The sequence below is a fragment of the Haliotis rubra genome, unplaced genomic scaffold, assembly GCF_003918875.1.
Source record: "Haliotis rubra isolate DU_JTF1 unplaced genomic scaffold, ASM391887v1 Scf1035, whole genome shotgun sequence".
Classification (NCBI taxonomy): Eukaryota; Metazoa; Mollusca; class Gastropoda; order Lepetellida; family Haliotidae; genus Haliotis; species Haliotis rubra.
In genome coordinates this window covers 169,694-191,036 of record NW_025764932.1, presented here as the reverse complement: position 1 = coordinate 191,036, position 21,343 = coordinate 169,694, and the positions used below count along the sequence as shown (strand labels likewise).

Genomic DNA, 21,343 nt, shown 5'->3' with positions numbered 1-21,343 from the left:
ATGCTCCTGATCATTGGAGTGTCAAGTCCAGACGGGTTGCTGTGTTAAATGCCAATCCAACCTGTTGTGTTACCATTGGAAGACATCCATTATTTGACCCTGGCAATCCTTTCAGGGCAACTGATGGAACGTTTGACACCGACGTTTCTCTTCAAGTCAACGTTGTCGACGTCGTCGATGAGCGTCCAGCGATAAACATGATAAGCAACACCTCGATGGCGGAAGAACAAACTATAGGAACAGGCGTGTATGGAGGATATGTGGTCACTGACGCTGATGCTGGAGACACTCACACATACGCTCTCAGTGGTGAGTCAGTTACACCCCCTTGTCGTGAAAGGATCCGCTGGTCGTGGGTTCGAACTCTATATTGATATGAGTTTGATATATGGCGGCATGCTCGTCGGTTTCCCCAGTAGTAAACCAGAACTACAGAACTTTCATCTAATTTAGAATATCGCGCCGTGAATAAAACTTAAAGCCAGCCAGTTTACTAGCTCAAATCATGTAGGATTGTACTTGAAACTGTTATGGATACGTGTCTGGAAGAATCAGAGTTAGTGATTCCATGTGGTTATATTTTATCATGAAGCAATAGTTTGTGATTTCACCTGTTCATGTTTTATCAAGGTACAGGGATTGATGATTTCATAAGCTCATGTTTTACCGAGATGCAAAAGTGAATGATTGCAACTGTTCATGTTTTACAAGATCCAGTGATTAAAGATTCATACATCAATCCTAGGTGCTGACAGTGCGTTTATCAGTATCGACACTTCGACTGGAGATTTAACGGTAGGTCAGAACGTGGACAGGGATGGTGGGAAAACCGAACTTCAGTTGACCTTGACTGTCACTGACCAGGCCGGACTCCAGGCCACGCAGGACTTCAAAATCACAGTTGAGGACATCAACGATCTCCCGCCCACATTCAGTCAGTCTGTCTTCGAGGTCGAAGTAACTGAAAATACTGCAGTCGGTAGGTTAAACACCACCTGATGTACCTTATAATTTCATGACTGCTATAACCTTTTGACATATTTGGCTGGAGACTTTACGGCACATCAAATTAAACTTTCTGTTTATCTGTGTGTAATTATATTGCTCAGACAGCCTTGTGGAAGGTGTTGTGGAATATGGTTTTAGGTTGCATGGGCTTTACAATAGTGGTCTGTTTTTTATGGATTTAGAAGTTGGTGAATTACAAGAAAGGTAAGAAACTATCTGGATGACAATTTCGTATTAAAAATATAACAAAACAGTTGCCATCCACAAAGCATCTTACCTTTCTTGTTTCACAGATTGTTAAACACGTACGACCAACATAACCTCGCGCTCTCCTTTTACATTTATGTTAAGGGGTGGCGGGGTAGCCTCGTGGTTAAGCATTCGAATCCCCACATGGGGGCAATGTGTGAAGGGTGTTTCTATAATATTGCTAAAGGCGGCGTTAAACCATACTCTCTCTCTCACTCACTCATAAATCTGCTACGTCGTGATATATAATAATATTCGCATCAGCAGTGAACCAAACCCACTGATTTTCCGTTTGCTTTCAGATACATCTCTCCTGGACCTCACCTGTACTGATGGCGACAGTGGGAACAATGCCGTCATTACAATTGCCTCCATCGGGGGAGACGACCCGCCACGAAGTTCAAGATGGATGGTTTCCAGTTACAGACAGATGCCAGCGGAAGCGATTACGAGTCAAAGAAGATATACACGTTGACCATCCTGGCAGTGGACACACCAGACCAGGGAGCGGCCATGACAGGGACGGCCATTGTCAAGGTGAAGGTCAAGCCAGAGAATGAGTTCGACCCTGCATGGTCTTCGCCAGCTGTTGACGGGAGTGGTAACTTTGATGGTGTTACTATCGGCGAGGACACGACGTCAGGGACTGTCGTGGTGTCGCTGACGGCAACAGATGACGACGACGGAGCTGACGGTGATCTTAGTTACAGCATTGTGACAGTAACTGCAGGTACATTATATATTTTACGGACCCAAACTAAATATTTTACCCAGATGGCCTGAGATATCCTGACCGAGTCATTTCAAGTTGAAATATCAACAGACATATTTGTCAGGGTTGCATTATCAGTTGTGCAAAGTTTGAAATTGAAACAGCCTTAGTGGCATGCAGTCTGTGAAACCAAGAGTGAAACGCAAGTGCCATTGATCTCGGACCTTCATTGGTTCAGTAGTGGACTATTGGATAAAGAGAGATAGCTTGTGCAGCTTGAGGGGCGGTGGGGTAGCCTAGTGATTAAAGCGTTGGCTCGTCACGACGAAGGCCCGGGTTCGATTCCCCACATGGGTACAATGTGTGAAGCCCATTTCTGGTGTCCCCCGCCGTGATATTGCTGGAATATTGCTAAAACGGCGTAAAACCATACTCAGTTGTGCAGCTTGACCTGATCAAGAGAATACTGATGCAGTGCGTAACCGTGTTAGGCTAGGTCTACAATTGTGAAGGGGTGCACCTTTGTTTGTTGATTGTCAACATGTCCGAACAGCCGAGACAAGGTCGCCGTTTGACATCTCAGTGTCGAAAATCGCCAGCAATGTCTTAACTTTCTTTAAAAAAGAAGCTACAGATGGTTTAATGTTTCCGATTCATGAAACAGAAAGTTATTCGGCTTGTGAAAGTAACTGACGTATACATGTACGTTGTAAAGTTAGAAAACCAAGCTAGATAGCATAGCATATGACTGTATAAACAATTCAATTAAATCATGAAATGATTGTTTTTTCAGAAGAGTTGTTTTCCGGGACAAGTTCTATAACGAATCCATGTATGCATGCTTCGCACGAACGCAACATTAATTACATTATCTGCTCCCCTATTTAATGAAGTTAACTCGACCTGCCGTTTTTGCCATTTGACCTCCCGGGTCATGCATATGTAGAGTAGCTCAGGTCAAGCTGAACCAGCTGTAGATATGGATGCTTGGATGACATGTGGTTTCAGTTAGGGTATTTTTTTCTCAAGGACAGAATATATAACCTATAGAGAGTTTAGACATTCATTGTAGAACATTCATGTAGGAGAAACCTCAAAGTGAAACGAATTCAGTAAAATGAATTTAATCTCCTGAATCATCGTTTTTTCTATAAAATCAAACTGTATACAATGGCCTTTTTCTTTTCGAATAAAACAATAATCAAAGTCTGGTTGGAGCGTTTTCGAATACACCTGGTCCAAACCTTACATTGTATATAAAATGCCCGCATTTTTAGTTTTGCTGAACATATTGTCCAATTTTTTTAAATCTGACAGTTTAGAATCTGAATGTCACGAAAATGTTTCGCTTCTTAACGCTTCTCTCATTTCAGCTTCAGGGTCGTCAGCAGACAACATGTTTTCTATTGATGAACAAACAGGGGACGTAACTGTGGCAGGAGAACTAGACGTGGACACAGCCACTAACGGCGAAGATAGTTACACCCTTACCTTCCGAGCCACCGACAAAGGACAGACTCCACGGACTGTAGATGCTGGGATCGTAGTAACACTCACCAACGTCAACGACAACGCCCCCGTGTTCGATCAGGCGGCGTACGAAGCAATCGTCGACGAAGACAGCGCTGTGGATACAGTTGTCATCACCTTCAACGTCCAGGACCATGACGGTGATGTCGTGACGTTGTCTGTAGTCAGCGGACGTGATGACCTGTTCTCGTGTGACGGATACGACGTCAAGGTCAAGGCTGCGCTGGATTATGAAACGGACAAGTTTTATGTTCTCGTAGTGAGGTAATGTAACTTTATGTGGGAAGAATTGTATATATTATCACTAACATACTCTGAATACTTTTACTCGAACGTCGGATTGATTACTGGTTCGGTGTAAAAAGGGATCTTGTATACTCTGTTTTATATCTTGTCAAATTGCCTCCCATGTAGCTATTCTCTGTTTATGGTATTATTTTCAACTATATATTTTTGTCAATACAGGGCATCGGATGGCAAATTCGACACCGATGTATCCCTACAGGTGAACATAAGTGATGTAGTAGACGAGAACCCCGTCATCACCGTGGCAACCACGACTTCCATGGCGGAGGAACAGGCAGTTGGGACTCCTGTAAAGGGAGGATACGTCGTTACAGATGCTGATGAACACGATGTCCTTACTTACGCTCTAACTGGTAACGATCTTAATATCTGTAGCTACGACCCGGCGAGTAGGGTAGACAGAAGGCATTGATGTATGTTCCTTGTGGACTTCCGTGAGCACACACACAAACACACACACACACACACACACACACACACACACACATATATATATATATATATATATACGAACAAGCACACTTATTATGTACTAGGTACACCGCGCATAAGCATTGTGAGAACCTTTATCACTTTTACCCGACTTTGAAGCTCTGTGTCGAGTAGATGCAGCACATGTTCCACGAGAAGCACCCATATAAACCGAGAATTCTTCATTTGAGAGGCCGTAAGACTCACCCCTTTGAAGGAGATTTGTGTGAAAATGTCAAGAGGTCACGTCTAGGTGGTTGTTCCCTTATATAAGGATATTTTTTCAAACTGATTTTTACTGATAAAAGGAAATGTAATAAAATGAATGACAGTTAATTGCTTTAAATATATAGGTGGGGATAGTGGCTTCCTAAGCATCAACTCCAGCACCGGAGATTTAACAGTGACCCAGAATGTCAACAGAGAGGGAACTTCCGGTAAACAGCAGTTGTCTTTGACCTTGACCGTCACAGATCAGGCAGGGCTACAGGCCACCAAGGATTTCACCATCTCAGTAGAGGACATCAACGATCTTCCTCCAACATTTAGTCCATCTATGTATGAGATTGAAGTGACAGAAAACACTGCGGCAGGTGGGTAATTATATCATGGCTATTGTCCATAACCTGTTAATATATACTTATGATTGAGCCGACTGGTAAGCCTGTGGGGTTAACACCACAACTCTTTTTATACGAATATCCTGGTAGTTAGAGGGGGCGTTGATTATGTACATGTTCATTAACCTCTTCTAGCATGCCGCTGACATTTATCTTTGAAGTCCTAAAAAAGGTATTTTATTGTATGTTTTGATGCAAGGTTGTTCTGCTAGTATCAATCGTAACATTACCAACACGTCATCTTCGGTTTAATGCACTGTCAATGACAGTCCTAAGTGTATGCCTTAAGTATCTAATACATTTCGCTTCTAGGCTTGTATTTAAAGATTGAACTTTATCTGATATCAAATGACAAACTGTTGAATACCCTGAGAGGATGTCATATTAGGATTGAACATTGCCAGCTTACATTATTGCCTTTGTAGACACATCTGTGTTGGATCTCATATGCACCGACGATGACGACGGCAACAACGGACTGTTTGACGTCACTGTCGCTGATGGAGATGACACCCTTACAAAATTCAAGGTGTCTGGTCAACAGCTTCAGACAGACGTTAACCTCCTTGACTACGATAGTCTAGAAGCATCAGGCTACATGTACACCCTGGTCATCACAGCAGTGGACACACCAGACCAGGGGGAGGCCAACACGGGGACAGCGATAGTGAAGGTGACGGTCAAACCAGAGAACGAGTTCGACCCTGTGTGGACGTCTCCTGCAATAGACGGCAGTGGTAACTTCGACTCCATTACCATCAACGAAGATACAGAAATTGGAACAGCCGTGGCCACCCTGGTGGCAACAGATGACGACAGCGGTGATGATGGGGACGTCACTTACAGCATTACGGATGTTACTTCCCGTACGTCGCCAGCGGCTTTTGTTTCTGTGGTTACCAGAGTTGGGAATGCTACCTAAGGCACAGGAACTTAGTTTACATTATCTAAACCTTTACGTCTTTGCAGCAAATGCAATGGATATTCCTAAGCATATGATATTTGTAAGCATCATTCATGAATTGATTTATTGTGTCACCCCACAATAAATCAAACTTTTCATCACAGACTTAATCCATGTAGCAGTGAAACGTTAAAGTGAACTGTTTGTGATTCAATTTTGGCAGTAGAAAGACTATTCCCGTTTCTTAAAAATCCATGCTTCATGCCAAACGTGACGCAAAAAAATGAAAAATATTCTAGTTTATAATTAATCCTTTAAATAATAAAATGATTTATCCAATCCCTTTTTTCGGAAGACGTGGATTGGGAAAAGCCTAATTTTCTACTCTTAAATGCAGAAATTTCTGCAGGGTTTACATGTTCAAATTCACATTGTACTATACAATATTTTTTAGAATCCGGGGCAACGGCGAACGACCTGTTTTCTATAAACGCTCAGACGGGAGCCTTAATGGTGGCCGGAGCTCTGGATGTTGACTCAGGCACCAACGGTGAAGGTAGCTATACAGTTGTCGTCGCCGCCTCCGACAACGGACAAACACCCCGATCTGTGGCCGGCACTATCGTCATTTCTCTGTCAAATGTCAACGACAACGCTCCTATATTCGACCAGTCCACTTACCAGGCAGATATCAGTGAAGACAGTGCTGTGAACACGGTTGTCAAAACACTCAACACTATCGACCATGACGGTGACGCTGTAACGTTGTCAGTTGTCAGTGGAAGGAGTGATCTGTTCACGTGTGACGGAAATGACGTCAAGGTCAAGGCTGGTCTGGATTTTGAAGAAGAGAGTGTCTTTGTTGTCATTATTAAGTAAGATTTGCGGCTATTTACAATTGTTTTACAGGCCTGTGCCATTGACTACAAATCGGCATGATGCCGTTATACAAAACAACAGAATGTTATAAGTATGTTAAGGTATGGATTACGATCACCTTAGAGTTCAGGGCCTAGATTTTCGATGCTCTGTTAGCGCTAAGATAGTCGTAAGTGCCATGTATTAACATTACCTTACGACTATCTTAGCGCAAAGAGAGCTTCGAAAATCTAGGCCCTGGTGTACAACGGCACCAAGATAGGTAGAACGAGCCCGATATTTACCAGTCACGTCACTTCCTCCGGTTTTTTCTGTTATGCATGCCTCAAAGCCATCGACATCCTCTCTTATCCAGTGTTATTCTATTCTATTTTAGAACACACCCTAAACTCATTCGCTCAATAGCTTTGTTTGGGAAGTAGCGTACCCACCTCATTCGCTTCCATTGACCATATTCTACAGACTTTCAGCAATAAACACATCATTAGAATTAGATCATTGATTTCTCTCAAAATATGTTATGGTTGAGATATGTTGTCTCGAATTTTGCGTTTGTTTATATTGTTATGTCAGTTTTACTACACATTTTAATATGCACGTTTGGAATGTCTAGTGAATTCCTTTCTCAAAATCAGGACAACCAACAGCATGACGTCATCATAATGGTCTAACGATAATTATGATAGGAATGACACAAAGTGTAATGATCAGAACAGGATGCTTTGGGCATATGTCATTTTGATGATGTTTGTGATTATCTTTCATCACACTTACATGTATGCACTTTCTTTTGCCAGCATATTTATTATATGCTGCAGAACTTGGATCCACATATGGAGTATATTTTACCTTCTTTGCAGTGCAACGGATGGGAAGTTCCAAACAGAGGTTACATTGCAAATAGATCTAACTGACGTTATTGACGAGGCACCTGTCATCACCATGGCAACAACAAGTTCGGTGTCAGAGGAACAAACAATCGGAACTGGAGTTGATGGAGGGTACATCGTCACGGATGCTGATAAACAAGACGCCCTCTCCTACACGCTCACTGGTTTGTAACTTCAGAACTTTAAAACAAAAGTCTTGGGAGGCATGATTGCGTCCCAGTGTGCGTGTGCGTGTGCGTGTGCGTGTGCGTGTGTATGATCGCTTTCACTAAGTACACACTAATGTCTGTTTTAGACCACTGACATACCATGATCACTGTCCAGTAATCGGTGGAGACATTAACTCAGACGCAGTATAGTGACCCTGAGCTGACCCATACGTGTTACAGCTCCTTTGTGCCCAGGGCGATTTTCCGAAGCTTCTTACGCTAAGATAGTCGTAAGTGCCATACATTAAAATTAACTTACGACTATCTTGCGCTAAGAGAGCTTCAGCTCTAGAGCCCAGCTCCAGAGAGGGTAATAATAAGTACAAACTTTAAACATCTTTCGGTATGACACCCACGGGGACGAAACCATCTACCTTCCGGTCCCAGTGCAGATACTTCATCCACCAGACTACAGAGGCAGCCCCGCAATGTGTAGACTTTATAGCTATAACATAATGACTATTTTGAATGTCCTTCACAGGAGCTGACAGCGCCTACCTCAGCATTGATTCAGCCACAGGTGACCTGACAGTTGCCCAGAACATCAACAGAGAAGGGGTCAATGCCAAGTCAGCCCTGTCCCTCAGACTGACCGTCACTGACCAGGCCGGACTCCAGGCCACCCAGGACTTCACCATCACAGTGAAGGACATCAACGACCACCCGCCGATATTCAATCCATCTGTGTACGAGATCCAGGTCACTGAAAACACTGCTCCAGGTATGTAATTACATGTAACACACTCCTTTGTTATTTTAAGTTTTTGTGACAGACATCACGCAATATGGTAGCCCTGCAGAGTCATACTTCCGGTTGTGACAAAGAAAATGATTGGATAATAATGATCGTTGAAGTTGATTATATTCTATATGATTTCATAATTCTACAAGTTGTCCTTCACACACTCACTCACACACACACACACACACACACACACACACACACACACACACACACACACACACACACACACACACACACACAACACAACACCACACACACACAGCGGCACATAATGATTGTGGATATCACATTAAGCTATCAGATTGGTCGTCCTCTCTAGATACTATGAAATTTACGTTCAAAGCCCTTTAATGGATAAAGATAAATACAAATATGCGCTGTTCTCTTGCAGACACCTCCTTATTGGACTTCACTTCTACCGACCAAGACGACGGCAACAACGCACTGTTTGACGTCACTGTCGCTGATGGAGATGACACCCTTACAAAATTCAAGGTGTCTGGTCAACAGCTCCAGACAGACGTTAACTTCGTCGACTACGATAGGCTAGAAGCATCAGGCTACATGTACACCCTGGTCATCACAGCAGTGGACACACCAGACCAGGGGGAGGCCAACACGGGGACAGCGATAGTGAAGGTGACGGTCAAACCAGAGAACGAGTTCGACCCTGTGTGGACAGGACCTGCTTTAGATGGAAGTGGAACATTTACAGGACTTAGTGTTAGCGAGGCTGAGACACCAGGTCATGTCCTAACAACATTCGTGGCTACAGACGATGACAGTGGAGACGATGGAACGCTCACCTACAGCATTGTCTCCATTACAGCCGGTACGTCTTTCCATCTTACACAGGTTTACCTGAAGCACGTTGCGGAAATGTCTAGTTTTAATGAGTGGTGGGTTTTACCGTTGAGGTAGGATCTAGTTTTAATGAGTGGTGGGTTTTACAGTTGAGGTAGGATATGCTTTCCCTGTCCTTGAACACCTGGTGTCATCAGGTGGCGTGCGGTCCTGTGAACAGAGCTCAGGTCACAAATCGGTTGAAGTTAAGCAACGTTGAGCTCGGACAGTCCTTGGATGGGTGACCGTGTTTGGCAGCTTGACTCCTGAGAGTTTCTAGGACTTCAGTCCTGCCCCGACGAAGCACATGTGATACATGTGGTCTTACCTTAGGCAAGCGAGTTTGTTCAAATTTGAATCTGTTCACCCAGCAGAAAATGGGTACCCGGTTGGATAAAGTCAGGTGACTATAACCTTCTAGCGCCTAACAAGCAGCTTGGGTTTTCCGGGGTAATAATAATCAGATTCTGATGAAGCGCCGCGAGCAATCACTTGGTGTTTGGAGACTGTAGATGACGACTTATTATTATTATTATAACTGATTTCTAGAGATCCATTCATGCACTTTTAATCCCAATTTTGCCAACATGATTCAGAATCTGTTTCGATGGCTAATCAAGAGTGGTTATTCGTTCACCTTTTTATATTTACTGGGTATGTGAACTGAATGCCCTTCTGTCAGTCTGAGAATATTTGGGTACATTCAAAGACGTCATGAATAAATGGTCGTGTGAGTTAATGTCTGTCGCTATTATTGGTTTGTATTACAAGGGGGTAAACGCAGTAGTTGGAACAGTGATACAAATGCACGTGCAGAACGTGATGAGCGTTAACTTAGACGAACCCTACTTGTTCTCGGTGTTTCATTTAATGTGCATACCCCTTGTAATACAAACCAATAATAGCAATTTGAAACTATGATCGTTTGTTAAACAACTTTTATCCTAAGTTTAATAAAATTCTGAGATTAAAATGTTCAATTGGCAAGGTGCAATTATGAGGATTCGCAATTCTAATTTCACTTTATTTGATTTACGTTTTTGTTAAAGTGAAATTCATCCATACGTTTTCAATGCAAACAGACTATAATAAGTAGGACTGTGTGGGACATCATCAAGGGATAAGCACTGCTTGAAAATGAGATATAGTGAACTGAAGACTCTTGAGATGTGGAGATTACCTCCAAACTTGAGCTTTATTCCATGAAAAACTCTTTGCAGATATCCATTGACCTGTTCGTAATATAACAATGAATAGAATGGTCTCACAATACAGAATAACGATTTCATTTGTCTCACAGCTTCTGGAGCAACTACTTCCGGTCTGTTCGCGATTGGCGAACGTTCAGGAGAGTTCACTGTCGCCAAGATGCTGGACGCTGACTCGGAAACTGGGGGAGAAGGCAGCTACAGTGTTGTGGTGCGAGCTACTGATGGTGGGACATCTCCCCGCTCTGTGGAAGGAACCATCACTGTGTCTCTGGATGACGCCAATGACAACGCCCCATCCTTCGACCTTACCGAGTACAAGGCAGACGTTGAAGAAGACAAGGCGATCGGAACTGTAGTTCTCACGATGAACACTCTTGATATTGATAACAACGATGTTGTGTCGTTGTCAATAGTTGCTGGAAACGGAGACTTGTTTGAAGTTGACGGAAACGATGTGAAGGTGAAATCTTCTCTGGACTTTGAGACGGAAGACTCGCATGTATTGATCATCAAGTAAGCTTGAATATTCATACAAAGTGCATTATTTTATGGACCATATAAGAACATGGTTTCGATCTGTCAAGCGTTGGGATCAGATTTAATGTCTCTGAAAACTTTCTTTTTGCATTTGATACAGCATACTTACATAAGCTGAAAAAAAGAAACCTTGTGTACCATACTACATTGGTGGCAACTCACCACTGCATATATTTGACCCTTACAACTCACTCGTTCACCGAAGTCATAACGTAGTCACACTATCACTTCTTACACATAAGTATATAAAAGTCGTGCGACAAACCTAGGGCGATGTGGTCTTTTCTCTTAGAGTTCCAAACAGGGACTTCTTATTAAGAATCATGATGGTTGAATTTGAGATGCGCTGATCGCGTCATTGGTACTTGAGTCATTGATCAATTGGTGGCCCAAGAACCAGTCTTCGCTGGTCAGTATATTGTGGAAGTGGTGAGTACCTACGCCCTACCTCAAGGTTTGCGGTAGGCGTACAGCCGTGATGTAACTATATAAAGTGTCTCACTCGTTGGTTCTAGCGCCACGGATGGTAAGCATGACACCAGCGTATCTGTACAAGTTACTGTGCTGGACGCCATTGACGAACCCCCAGTCATTACGCTGACGTCGACAGGCTCCATGTCAGAAGAAGAAACCGTTGGAACTGGAGTCGTTGCAGGATATGTCGTCTCGGATCCTGATGCTGGAGACACACTGACGTATTCCCTTACTGGTAATTAGCGCAAAACCTCTTCAGGGGCGGATCCAGAGTAGGTGTCCGCCCCCCCAACCCACATCAAAAAAAAAAGAAGAAGAAGAAGAAAGGTTTCCCTGAGAAGCCTTTTCCCTCAACCTTCTACTTCATAATATGTGCACCCCCATTCTCTAAAATCCTCGATCCGCCCCTGCTCTTGTTGTTGTTGGTATTACAAGCTTTAGGATTATTGTGGTCTCGTACGTTGTCTGAAGTCAGCAATATTCAGGATGCATAAGAGTGTCTGCAACGCCGTCTGATGCATTGGGACAGAATTGGGCTAGACTATAGCGTTCACTCGTCACACCGAAGATTCGGTTTCGATTCTCCACGGTAACACTGTGTGAAGCTCATTTCTGGTGTAACATTTTGGCCGTAATATTGCTGCTATAGTGCAAAAACTGCGGCTTGGTACCATACTCACTCACTAACGACAACATCGTCTGGTACAGTTATATTGAATCTGCATGGTCAGTAATTTAGTGAACCAGATCCAGTTGGGCATCTCTTAATACAAGAATAGGTTACTCCCAACTTACTCCCAACGTATATTCTCGGGAATTCCCACGAGATTCTCTGTAATACTGATCATATGTGGGTTTGTTGGTTTGTTGGTTTTGAACTTACAAAAAGTAAACGAATTTTCGGGTATAACAAACTTCTTTCTTTAGTCCTGGGAACTTGCTGTGTTTTTTAATCGAAATGCCTGTAATAAACTCCGGCTATGATGAAATAAAATTAGTGGTATCTCTCCATTCGTTATAACCGGAGTTTACTGTGTAATGTTCTAGGTGCAGCCAGTCACTATCTCAGCATTGACTCGGCTACCGGCGGTCTATCAGTGGCCGAGAATGTCAACAGAGATGGGACCAGTGGCCGCACCGAGCTGAATGATCTCTTACTGACCGTTACTGACCAGGCCGGGCTCACGGCCACCCAGGCTTTTACCATCACAGTCAAGGACATAAATGATGTCCCACCCGTGTTTGACCCCGATGTCATGACAACCGAGGTAACAGAAAATACTGCCGTTGGTAAGTGGTAATATGACCTGCATTCCTGTGCCTGTCAGTGAGTGAGTGAATGAGTAAGTTTAGTTTCACGCCGCACTTAGTATTATTCCAGCAATATGGCTGCGGTCTAAAAATAATCGAGGCTGGACCAGACAATCCAGTGATCAACAGCATGAACATCGATCTACGCAACTGGGAACCGATGACATGTGTCAACCAAGTCAGCGAGCCTGACCCCCCGATCCCGTTAGTCGCCTCTTACGACAAGCATTGGTTACTGAAGATCAATATTCTAACCAGGATCTTCACGGGTTCTGTCTGTCAGTGATGTATGTAGTCCATCTATTGTATCGACCTAGCTCCAATGTTTGTCAAAGACAATAGGTATACGTATTATGAGATAATAACATGAATAACATCATCTAGCGCTGGTCATGTAGCTTTGGCTGTAGACTCACAAGCATATAGCTTGAGTGCACACCGATGTGTGAGTTCAGGTGCGTTTAGTTTTACGCCGCATTTAGCAATGCTCCAGCAATATCACGGCGGGGATACCAAAATGGGCTTCACGCACTGTACCCACGTGGGTGAGGTGAGGTGAGGTGGGGTTTACGTCACACTTAAAATCATTTCGCTCATATGACAACATGCATGCGTGTGTATGTGTGGCTGCTTGCACTAGCCCAAACTCAGGCTGGTTTTATAGTGCTAGCTCACTGAGATACACATTATTCTGACACCGAGCCGACCAGTCCTTGTTGTACCCATTAGTGCCGAGCGCCAGGCAGGGACCAACAAGTACCAAATTTTAACGTCTTTTGGTATGACGCGACCGGGGATCGAACCCACGTCCTTCCGCTCTCAATCGGATGCTCTAACCACTACACCACGGAGGCGGTCCTGTACCCACGTGGGGAATCGAACCCTGATCTTCAGCGTGACGAGCGGACGCTTTAATCACTAGGCTACCCCACCGCCCCCACACCGATGACTGGAGCAGTAATTGTGTATCACTATGATCATGTTTTAAGACATGGGAATTACGCAATGAAAATAATGCATTTACTATTAATATTGTTGACATGCAACTCATAATCCACAGGAAGACTAATTACAATCTACTTCACTCCTCATCCTGATGTCTCATCATTTGTAGATGTTTATTAAGTGTTATCTTCCCTTGTCTTCATACTCTGATTATCAAGCACATGTTTGTCCTTTTTACATATATAGGGTGATCTACGCTCCGTCATGATGTTCATTCGTCAGTGTTGATTTGTTGCTGCGAATAGCTGCAAGACCACTTGTTATGTGTTCACATCGTTCTCATTCATCCAAAACTCACCCACCCACTTAGCTTCACTTAAGCTCCTGTCCTTTTCAAAGCTATCTAGATTGTGTAGATCCATACTCACGCTGTTGATCACTGGAGTGTCTGGTCCAGACTCGAGTATATAGCTGGAATATAGCGGCTTTAAACAACAAGCCAACGTCGTTCTTGTCATCCCTGGTTTTCAGACATGTAGTAACCTTGGTCACCCAAATAAGAATAATTTCTATAATTCTTTTGGGGAAGGTGACACAAAGGTCATCCTACATTTACTTTACGAGCTGTTACGACGATGAGACAATGTGTGTACGAACTAAAGTGACGTTAATGTATTACAGGTACTGCTCTTCTTGACTTCAATTGTAAAGACGATGACATTGGCAACAATGCCATCTTCACCCTTGCTCTTAGTAGCGGTGACGACACCGACGCCAAATTTACAGTATCGGGTACTCAGCTTCTCACTGACTCAAACACGCTGGACTATGAATCTACCACTTTAGAAGCATCAGGCTACATGTACACCCTGGTCATCACAGCAGTGGACACACCAGACCAGGGGGAGGCCAACACGGGGACAGCGATAGTGAAGGTGACGGTCAAACCAGAGAACGAGTTCGACCCTGTGTGGACAGGACCTGCTTCAGATGGAAGTGGAACATTTACAGGAGCGAGTGTTAGTGAAGACGCGTCTCTAGGACATGTTATTACAACGTTTGCTGCATCTGATGATGACTTTGGAGAGGATGGAAGAGTGACCTTCAGTATCGTGTCAATCACGGGAGGTAGGTATTTTATTCTTATCATATATCAGTCTGACCTCCCGCATCCAATATCCCATATCCAACATCTCATATTACTGAGCTGAATGGCCAGGGACCAGCTCATGACTATGCCACCATCACATCGATAAATTAATATGTATTTAATAGTACCTCTTTGAAATACCCTGCAGAATTCCAAAAATATTTGGTACGTAATTAGCGTGTAGTAAGACATTACAGACAGAAAACTCGACAAACAGGACTTAAGGGAGAGAAAAGTAAATATCACACGTCAGTGCCACAGATTAACCGATTGTCTCGATTGTTTAAAGAAACAGATTCCGTTCAGCGTAAAGGGAAAAATAACGGTGAAAATTATATCCAAGGGTCACTGGCCATTACTTATGACAACCGGTGTTTGCAGAAAGGGTAAACATGCCCTCTCCTACAATGAAGCTCCCGACATTGTGTGGTATTGCCAGCTGGCGACACAATGCTCGGACACTCATGTATGTAGAACGATATATCATACAACATTATCTTACCTTCATGTAAAATACTTTAATTTCATTGGTCAATGACGCTTTAACAAATTTCCGTGTCACCCTCCCAGGAGGGTGACAACTGGAAAAAATATTACCCGCTGCCACGGTAACCGCCAAGCTCTCCGCCGAGAAGCTGAAGCGCTAACAATCGTATGACGTCATAATATGACGCATGCCGTGCCCGGAGTTCGAAAACCGTTCGATCAGCTGTTTTTGTGTTCAATTTGTACAGATTTATTTTACCGACTTTCAATGCTTCATTTAAGCTATTTTATACATTGACTGCTTTGCATACTCAACTTAAACATAATTCACCATTTTTATAGCAGTTTTAAGCTTGTCAGACTATGTTTCACTGATTTTAAAAATCCAGTCGAGAGGCAGACGCCATTTTGTTTACATGTCATATAGTCGGTCGCGATCTTTAACAAAATAAAATGATGTCTTGTACATTTAACATGACGGTAAGATAAATACGTTGTACGCTTCTCCCTCGGGTAATACGGTCTGATGTACGCCTCTTTGTAGCAGTGTCACCCTCGTACGGTCTGATGTTCGCCTTTTTGTAGCAGTGTCATCCCTCCCCTACCGGCTCGGGTGACAATGCTACAAAGAGGCGTACATCAGACCGTATTACCCTCGAGAGAAGCATACAACTTATAGTGTACATTATAATTCAATAGCGTAAGTATCATTATAATATCTAGATTACTTCTTTCATTGGTGTTGAAGCGTTCGCCAAAGGACCAGATTGGTTCACAGGGTCTTTGCGAGGATCAAATATTTTTTAGAAATTGAGATGATTTATTGCACTGTAAGCATTTCGAGTCCGGGTTCATCTCAAATATGTTTTATCCCCTCACAACGCGTTTTACGGGGTTATTAAAATGGAGTCCGTCCGTCCGTGCACATTTGTCTTTTCCGGAGCAGACCATAAATACCGTTCAATATTTCTTCACCAAACGTGGCACATAGATAGATCTGGTGATGATGTGATGCCTTTTGGTAGTTTTGGATTCCTGCATAAATTATTTTGTGCGCTTCCATGTTAACAAGTTTGACTTGTACTTTTACATGTACTTTATATCTGTGAATCTTGTCGATACTTTACGAAACCATACACTACTGACACTTTGGTATCTTTAATACAGAACAATAACCCTGATAGCATTAGGTCTGTTGCTACATATGTTTACAACGTCAAAAATATTTTAAGCTCACAGAAAATAGGTAGTTGATCTTGCCCATGAAATCAGGCAGGTGGCCTGTTACTGACATAAATCTGTCTGTCTGTCGGTCTGTCTGTAAACTTAATTATTCCAACGGTAAGTCGCTATGAACTATAATGCACAGTTCACACAAGGAACTCACAAAGTTTCTTTGCCATGCAGTTAACTTTAATTCATATCTTGATATCGTAATCATTGTGTATATTTAGATTTGATATTATAATCTTTTCAGCTTCTGGGGCGACAGCTCCAGGTACATTTTCCATAGACGCATCAGCAGGTGACCTGATGGTTGCAAGCGAGCTGGACACAGACTCGGGGACAAACGGTGAGGCGAGTTACGCCATTGTAGTGAAGGCATCCGACAACGGCGCCACGCCACGCTTTGTAGAAGGAACCATCACCGTCTCCCTTGACAACGTCAACGACAACGCTCCAGTGTTTGATAAGACAGAGTACCAGGCAGACCTCAGTGAAGACGCTGTTGCAGACACAGCTGTCATAACGCTCAATTCTGATGATTATGACGGGGATGCCGTAACACTGTCAATCATCAGCGGACGGGATGATCTATTTCTCTGCGACGGAAGTGACGTCAAGGTCAAGGCTGCTTTAAATTACGAGGATGCCAATCACCATGTTCTCGTGATCAAGTAAGCTTTCTTAATTTTGTTTAGCTGCGTACGAGTTCTAGTTAATTGTTTTATGCTTGGTGTATTGTTTACAAATTTCATTTCAGAGCCAGCGACGGAACATTTGACGCCGAGGTCTCACTTTTAATCAATATTGTTGACGTCATCGATGAAACTCCAGTCATTACCATGGTGACCACAGGAACAATGGCGGAGGGCCAAACTATTGGCACCGGAGTTATAGGAGGTTTCAAGGTCACGGATGCTGACGAGAAGGATGTCCTCACATTTGGCTTATCAGGTGAAATACACATCTGCCTGTTTCAGTAAACTATTCAAATATAGGTCTTTGGATAGTTAATGTCATTCATAATTTGTTTCATCACATCATCTTACGAATATACCATTCTAAATGTGTATATTTAGGAGATAAACCAACTGTGACAATTATTTAAGGTTGCAAATTTGAAACCAATTCAGAGGTAGAGATAACCTGCGTATCTGCGTAAATTACGCAAATATTTATGTGAAAACTCAATTTCTACTAAGTCTATTGCGTACAAGTAAGCTTCAATTTTTGTAAATACTCAATAGATTTGATATTACATGCGTACAAACCAAAATAGATAAAATATCTGAGGTATATTGAGAGTTTCTATTTCAGCACCTGGACTTGGCAACTTGCAGTCTTTCTTATCGTTTCTCATATAACAGATCAAACATAAATAACAAACACGTAAACCAACATTTAAACTTAAATATATTTTTACAATTAATGGAATATGGCAAAATACCCAAATGAGTTTGATTGAGGTGGGTACAATTTATTTGGTTACTCAAAGGAACATTAGGATACCCAATTAAGATGAACACAAGCGAGTACATAACTCAATGACCCAAAAAGTTATCTGTAGCTCTGCCAATTATTATCAGTTGGAACCCAGCCAAGTTTACCTTCTTTGACTGGCATTTTTAGAAGTTGGAGTTGGAGTTAGCAGTTTCCCTTGACAAAACTTTACGGAAACAATTTGGTGGTAGCGAAGTTAAGCGGCTAGAGATGATGACAATATTTCAAGTGGGTTTTATAATAAAATAATTTAATAAAATAATTACAATGTCCTTTCAACAGATTTAAACATGTATAATAGACATGCCTTACTAGCAAAGGTGACTAAGATACGTTTTGAAACAACCAGTTGTATGATACAAATATCTGACAGGCACGAGTTCTGTAATCTAGACTCGCACCGCTTTAGCATCGAATCGACAAAATATATTTTGTCCATTCTTATGATGGCAGTTTCGTAGTAATAAATAATGCGACGGCCATTTTTGAGAAGATCAGGCCTGCTGCTTACTACTCACCCCTCTTATGACCCTCCACTTAAAGGTTACCGTCAGACCTGGGAAAATATATAAAGGCGATGATGTAAATGAAAAATAAATAGATTCTAGGAACATAAATACCATACTGAAACCATAAACTTTCGACACAAATGTAAATGGGTATAACCAAGTTATCAAGAAATTGCAATCAGGATACTAGTAAGTCATAAATCGACCTTAGGTCACCACCATTGAGTAGCCAGTCACCAAATCGCAGGGTTGCTTGTGGTTACTTTATACCTCTGACTGACCAATCAAATCAAGTAATGCAATTAAATCAGTTGGATTTCATGCTTAATTAAGAATATTCTTTTTTTTTCAAGACCATTTTTACATTCTAACATGCTGTTACATCACTGGATTGTCTGGTCCAGACTTGATTATTTACAAACAGCCGCCATATAGCTTGAATATTGCTGAGTTCGGCGTTAAACAACAAACCAACCAACCAACATTTTAACACCTCTATATTTGCAGAAAGATATTACGTCTTCGTGTATTTATTAATTATGAACGTTACTATTTCCACTGAAATATTGTTCTTCATAAGCACTATATTGTCATTATATATGTCTTTTATTCATATAAACATTTAAATGAGTATGGCAAGATTCCGGTTGTATCTACAGGAGCTGACAGTGGCTACCTGACCATAGATCCCGCTACTGGAGATCTGTCCGTGGCACAGGACATTGACAGAGAGGCTGGTATTGTAGAGCTGTCCCTCACACTGACCGTCACTGACCAAGCTGGACTTCAGGCCACCGAGGACTTCACCATCACAGTCGAAGACGTCAACGACTCCCCACCCATCTGCGTACCTGCTGTCTTCAGCGCTGAAGTAACTGAAAATTCCATTGAAGGTTTGTAGATAGCTTATATTCTAGATAGGTAATATGGATAGATAGGTAATATGGATAGATAGGTAATCTGGTAATATGGATAGATAGGTAATATGGATAGATAGGTAATCTGGTAATATGGATAGATAGGTAATATGGATAGATAGGTAATCTGGTAATATGGATAGATAGGTAATATGGATAGATAGGTAATATGTAACATGGATAGATAGGTAATATGGATAATCTGATGAGTTCACGTACATGATTCAGTTTAGTACACTTGCCAGTCTATCATTCCAAAGCTGATTACATGATTACAGTGCACCCTGGTTATAATGCCACCCTGGTTATAATGCCACCCTGGATATAATGCCATGTTTTTCGCCAGAACGGATTTCCTGCCTATAAAATACCCTGCCAAAACCATATAATGGTCTCTACCAATCGTTTTTAGAACAAAAGTCATTTTCCCCTGGTTATAATGCCAATTACACTGGCTGCTTGTAGTATAGATACCATAATTGGTTCATTGCCATGACTCAAATTAATTATAATGTACGTATAAAATCTTTATGAAACAACTATGAAATATTAGATAAAACACACTGTTGAGATCTTGAAACTGTTTCTTCTGCTTTGCACACATCAAACTTATGCAGACCCGTGAAGCTCTGGGTTAGAATATTGATCTTCAGTAACCTATGCTTGTCGTAAAAGGCGACTAATGGGATCGGGTGGTCAGGCTCGCTGACTTGGTTGACACATGTCATCGGTTCCCAATTGCGCAGATCGATGCTTATGCTGTTGATCACTGGATTGTCTGGTCCAGACTCGTTTATTTACAGACCGTCGCCATATAGCTGGAATATTGGTGAGTGCGGCGTAAAACTAAACTCACTCACTCACTCAAAATTATACAATGTCACTCAAATATCCAGAGGTATTGCAATAGTAAAGATGCTCCCGATTGTCTTCGTTAGTTAAAGATCTTGAAAGAATAGAGGATGACGGCACATGTGTTTGCTTTAAAATGTAATATTAGAAGCCTGTACATAATTATTTCCCTTTTCAGACCTCGGCCTTGTCACACTCACCTGCACCGACTCCGACGAAGGCAATAATGCTTTGTTCAGTGTCAGCATTGGGAGTGGTGACGACACCGCTAGTCCTAAATTCAAAATGTCAGGTTTGGAGCTTTTAACAAGTTCGAACCCACTTAACTACGAGTTGTTAAAGGACGAAGGTTACATGTACACCCTGGTCATCACAGCAGTGGACACACCAGACCAGGGGGAGGCCAACACGGGTACAGCGATAGTGAAGGTGACGGTCAAACCAGAGAACGAGTTCGACCCTGTGTGGAGTGACCCTGTACCCGACGTCAATGGTTACCTCAATGACGTCACAGTTGACGAAGACGCTGCTCCGGGGACGGCAATAACGACAGTGACGGCGACTGATGACGACCAGGCCGACGACGGAAAGATCACATATGAAATCACATCAATTACATTAGGTATGTAATTAGATATACGTGCTGTCTCAATTCCGAGAAGAACAAGTTATCGGAACTTAATTCCTGTCTCCAATATCATTTATCAGTATTCATTTCCTTTTGCAAACACCTGGTGTCATCATTGATTATCAGTTTTCAATTCATATAGTTTTTACAGTCATTTTTTTACATTCTTTACATACAGAAAAGAATTTGTTTCCGTTGTTACTTGCTGATTCCCAAGTTGAAACTAAACTGTT

General features: G+C 42.3%; 1 protein-coding gene across 1 annotated transcript in view; it reads left to right on the top strand.

Annotated features, from left to right (window-relative positions):
• LOC124273602 (cadherin-23-like) overlaps positions 1 to 21,343 on the top strand; it is a 69,079-nt gene that overhangs the window by 37,365 nt on the left and 10,371 nt on the right. The window contains exons 28-47 of the mRNA XM_046708889.1: positions 116 to 309; positions 746 to 979; positions 1,560 to 1,655; positions 1,745 to 1,987; positions 3,343 to 3,763; positions 3,965 to 4,194; positions 4,630 to 4,869; positions 5,322 to 5,762; positions 6,255 to 6,675; positions 7,540 to 7,733; positions 8,260 to 8,499; positions 8,915 to 9,355; positions 10,667 to 11,090; positions 11,630 to 11,823; positions 12,636 to 12,878; positions 14,526 to 14,972; positions 16,958 to 17,378; positions 17,465 to 17,658; positions 19,373 to 19,606; positions 20,661 to 21,104. Of these exons, the coding sequence (XP_046564845.1) occupies positions 116 to 309; positions 746 to 979; positions 1,560 to 1,655; positions 1,745 to 1,987; positions 3,343 to 3,763; positions 3,965 to 4,194; positions 4,630 to 4,869; positions 5,322 to 5,762; positions 6,255 to 6,675; positions 7,540 to 7,733; positions 8,260 to 8,499; positions 8,915 to 9,355; positions 10,667 to 11,090; positions 11,630 to 11,823; positions 12,636 to 12,878; positions 14,526 to 14,972; positions 16,958 to 17,378; positions 17,465 to 17,658; positions 19,373 to 19,606; positions 20,661 to 21,104 (5,996 nt within the window). The remainder of the gene's footprint in view (positions 1 to 115; positions 310 to 745; positions 980 to 1,559; positions 1,656 to 1,744; positions 1,988 to 3,342; positions 3,764 to 3,964; positions 4,195 to 4,629; positions 4,870 to 5,321; positions 5,763 to 6,254; positions 6,676 to 7,539; positions 7,734 to 8,259; positions 8,500 to 8,914; positions 9,356 to 10,666; positions 11,091 to 11,629; positions 11,824 to 12,635; positions 12,879 to 14,525; positions 14,973 to 16,957; positions 17,379 to 17,464; positions 17,659 to 19,372; positions 19,607 to 20,660; positions 21,105 to 21,343) is intronic.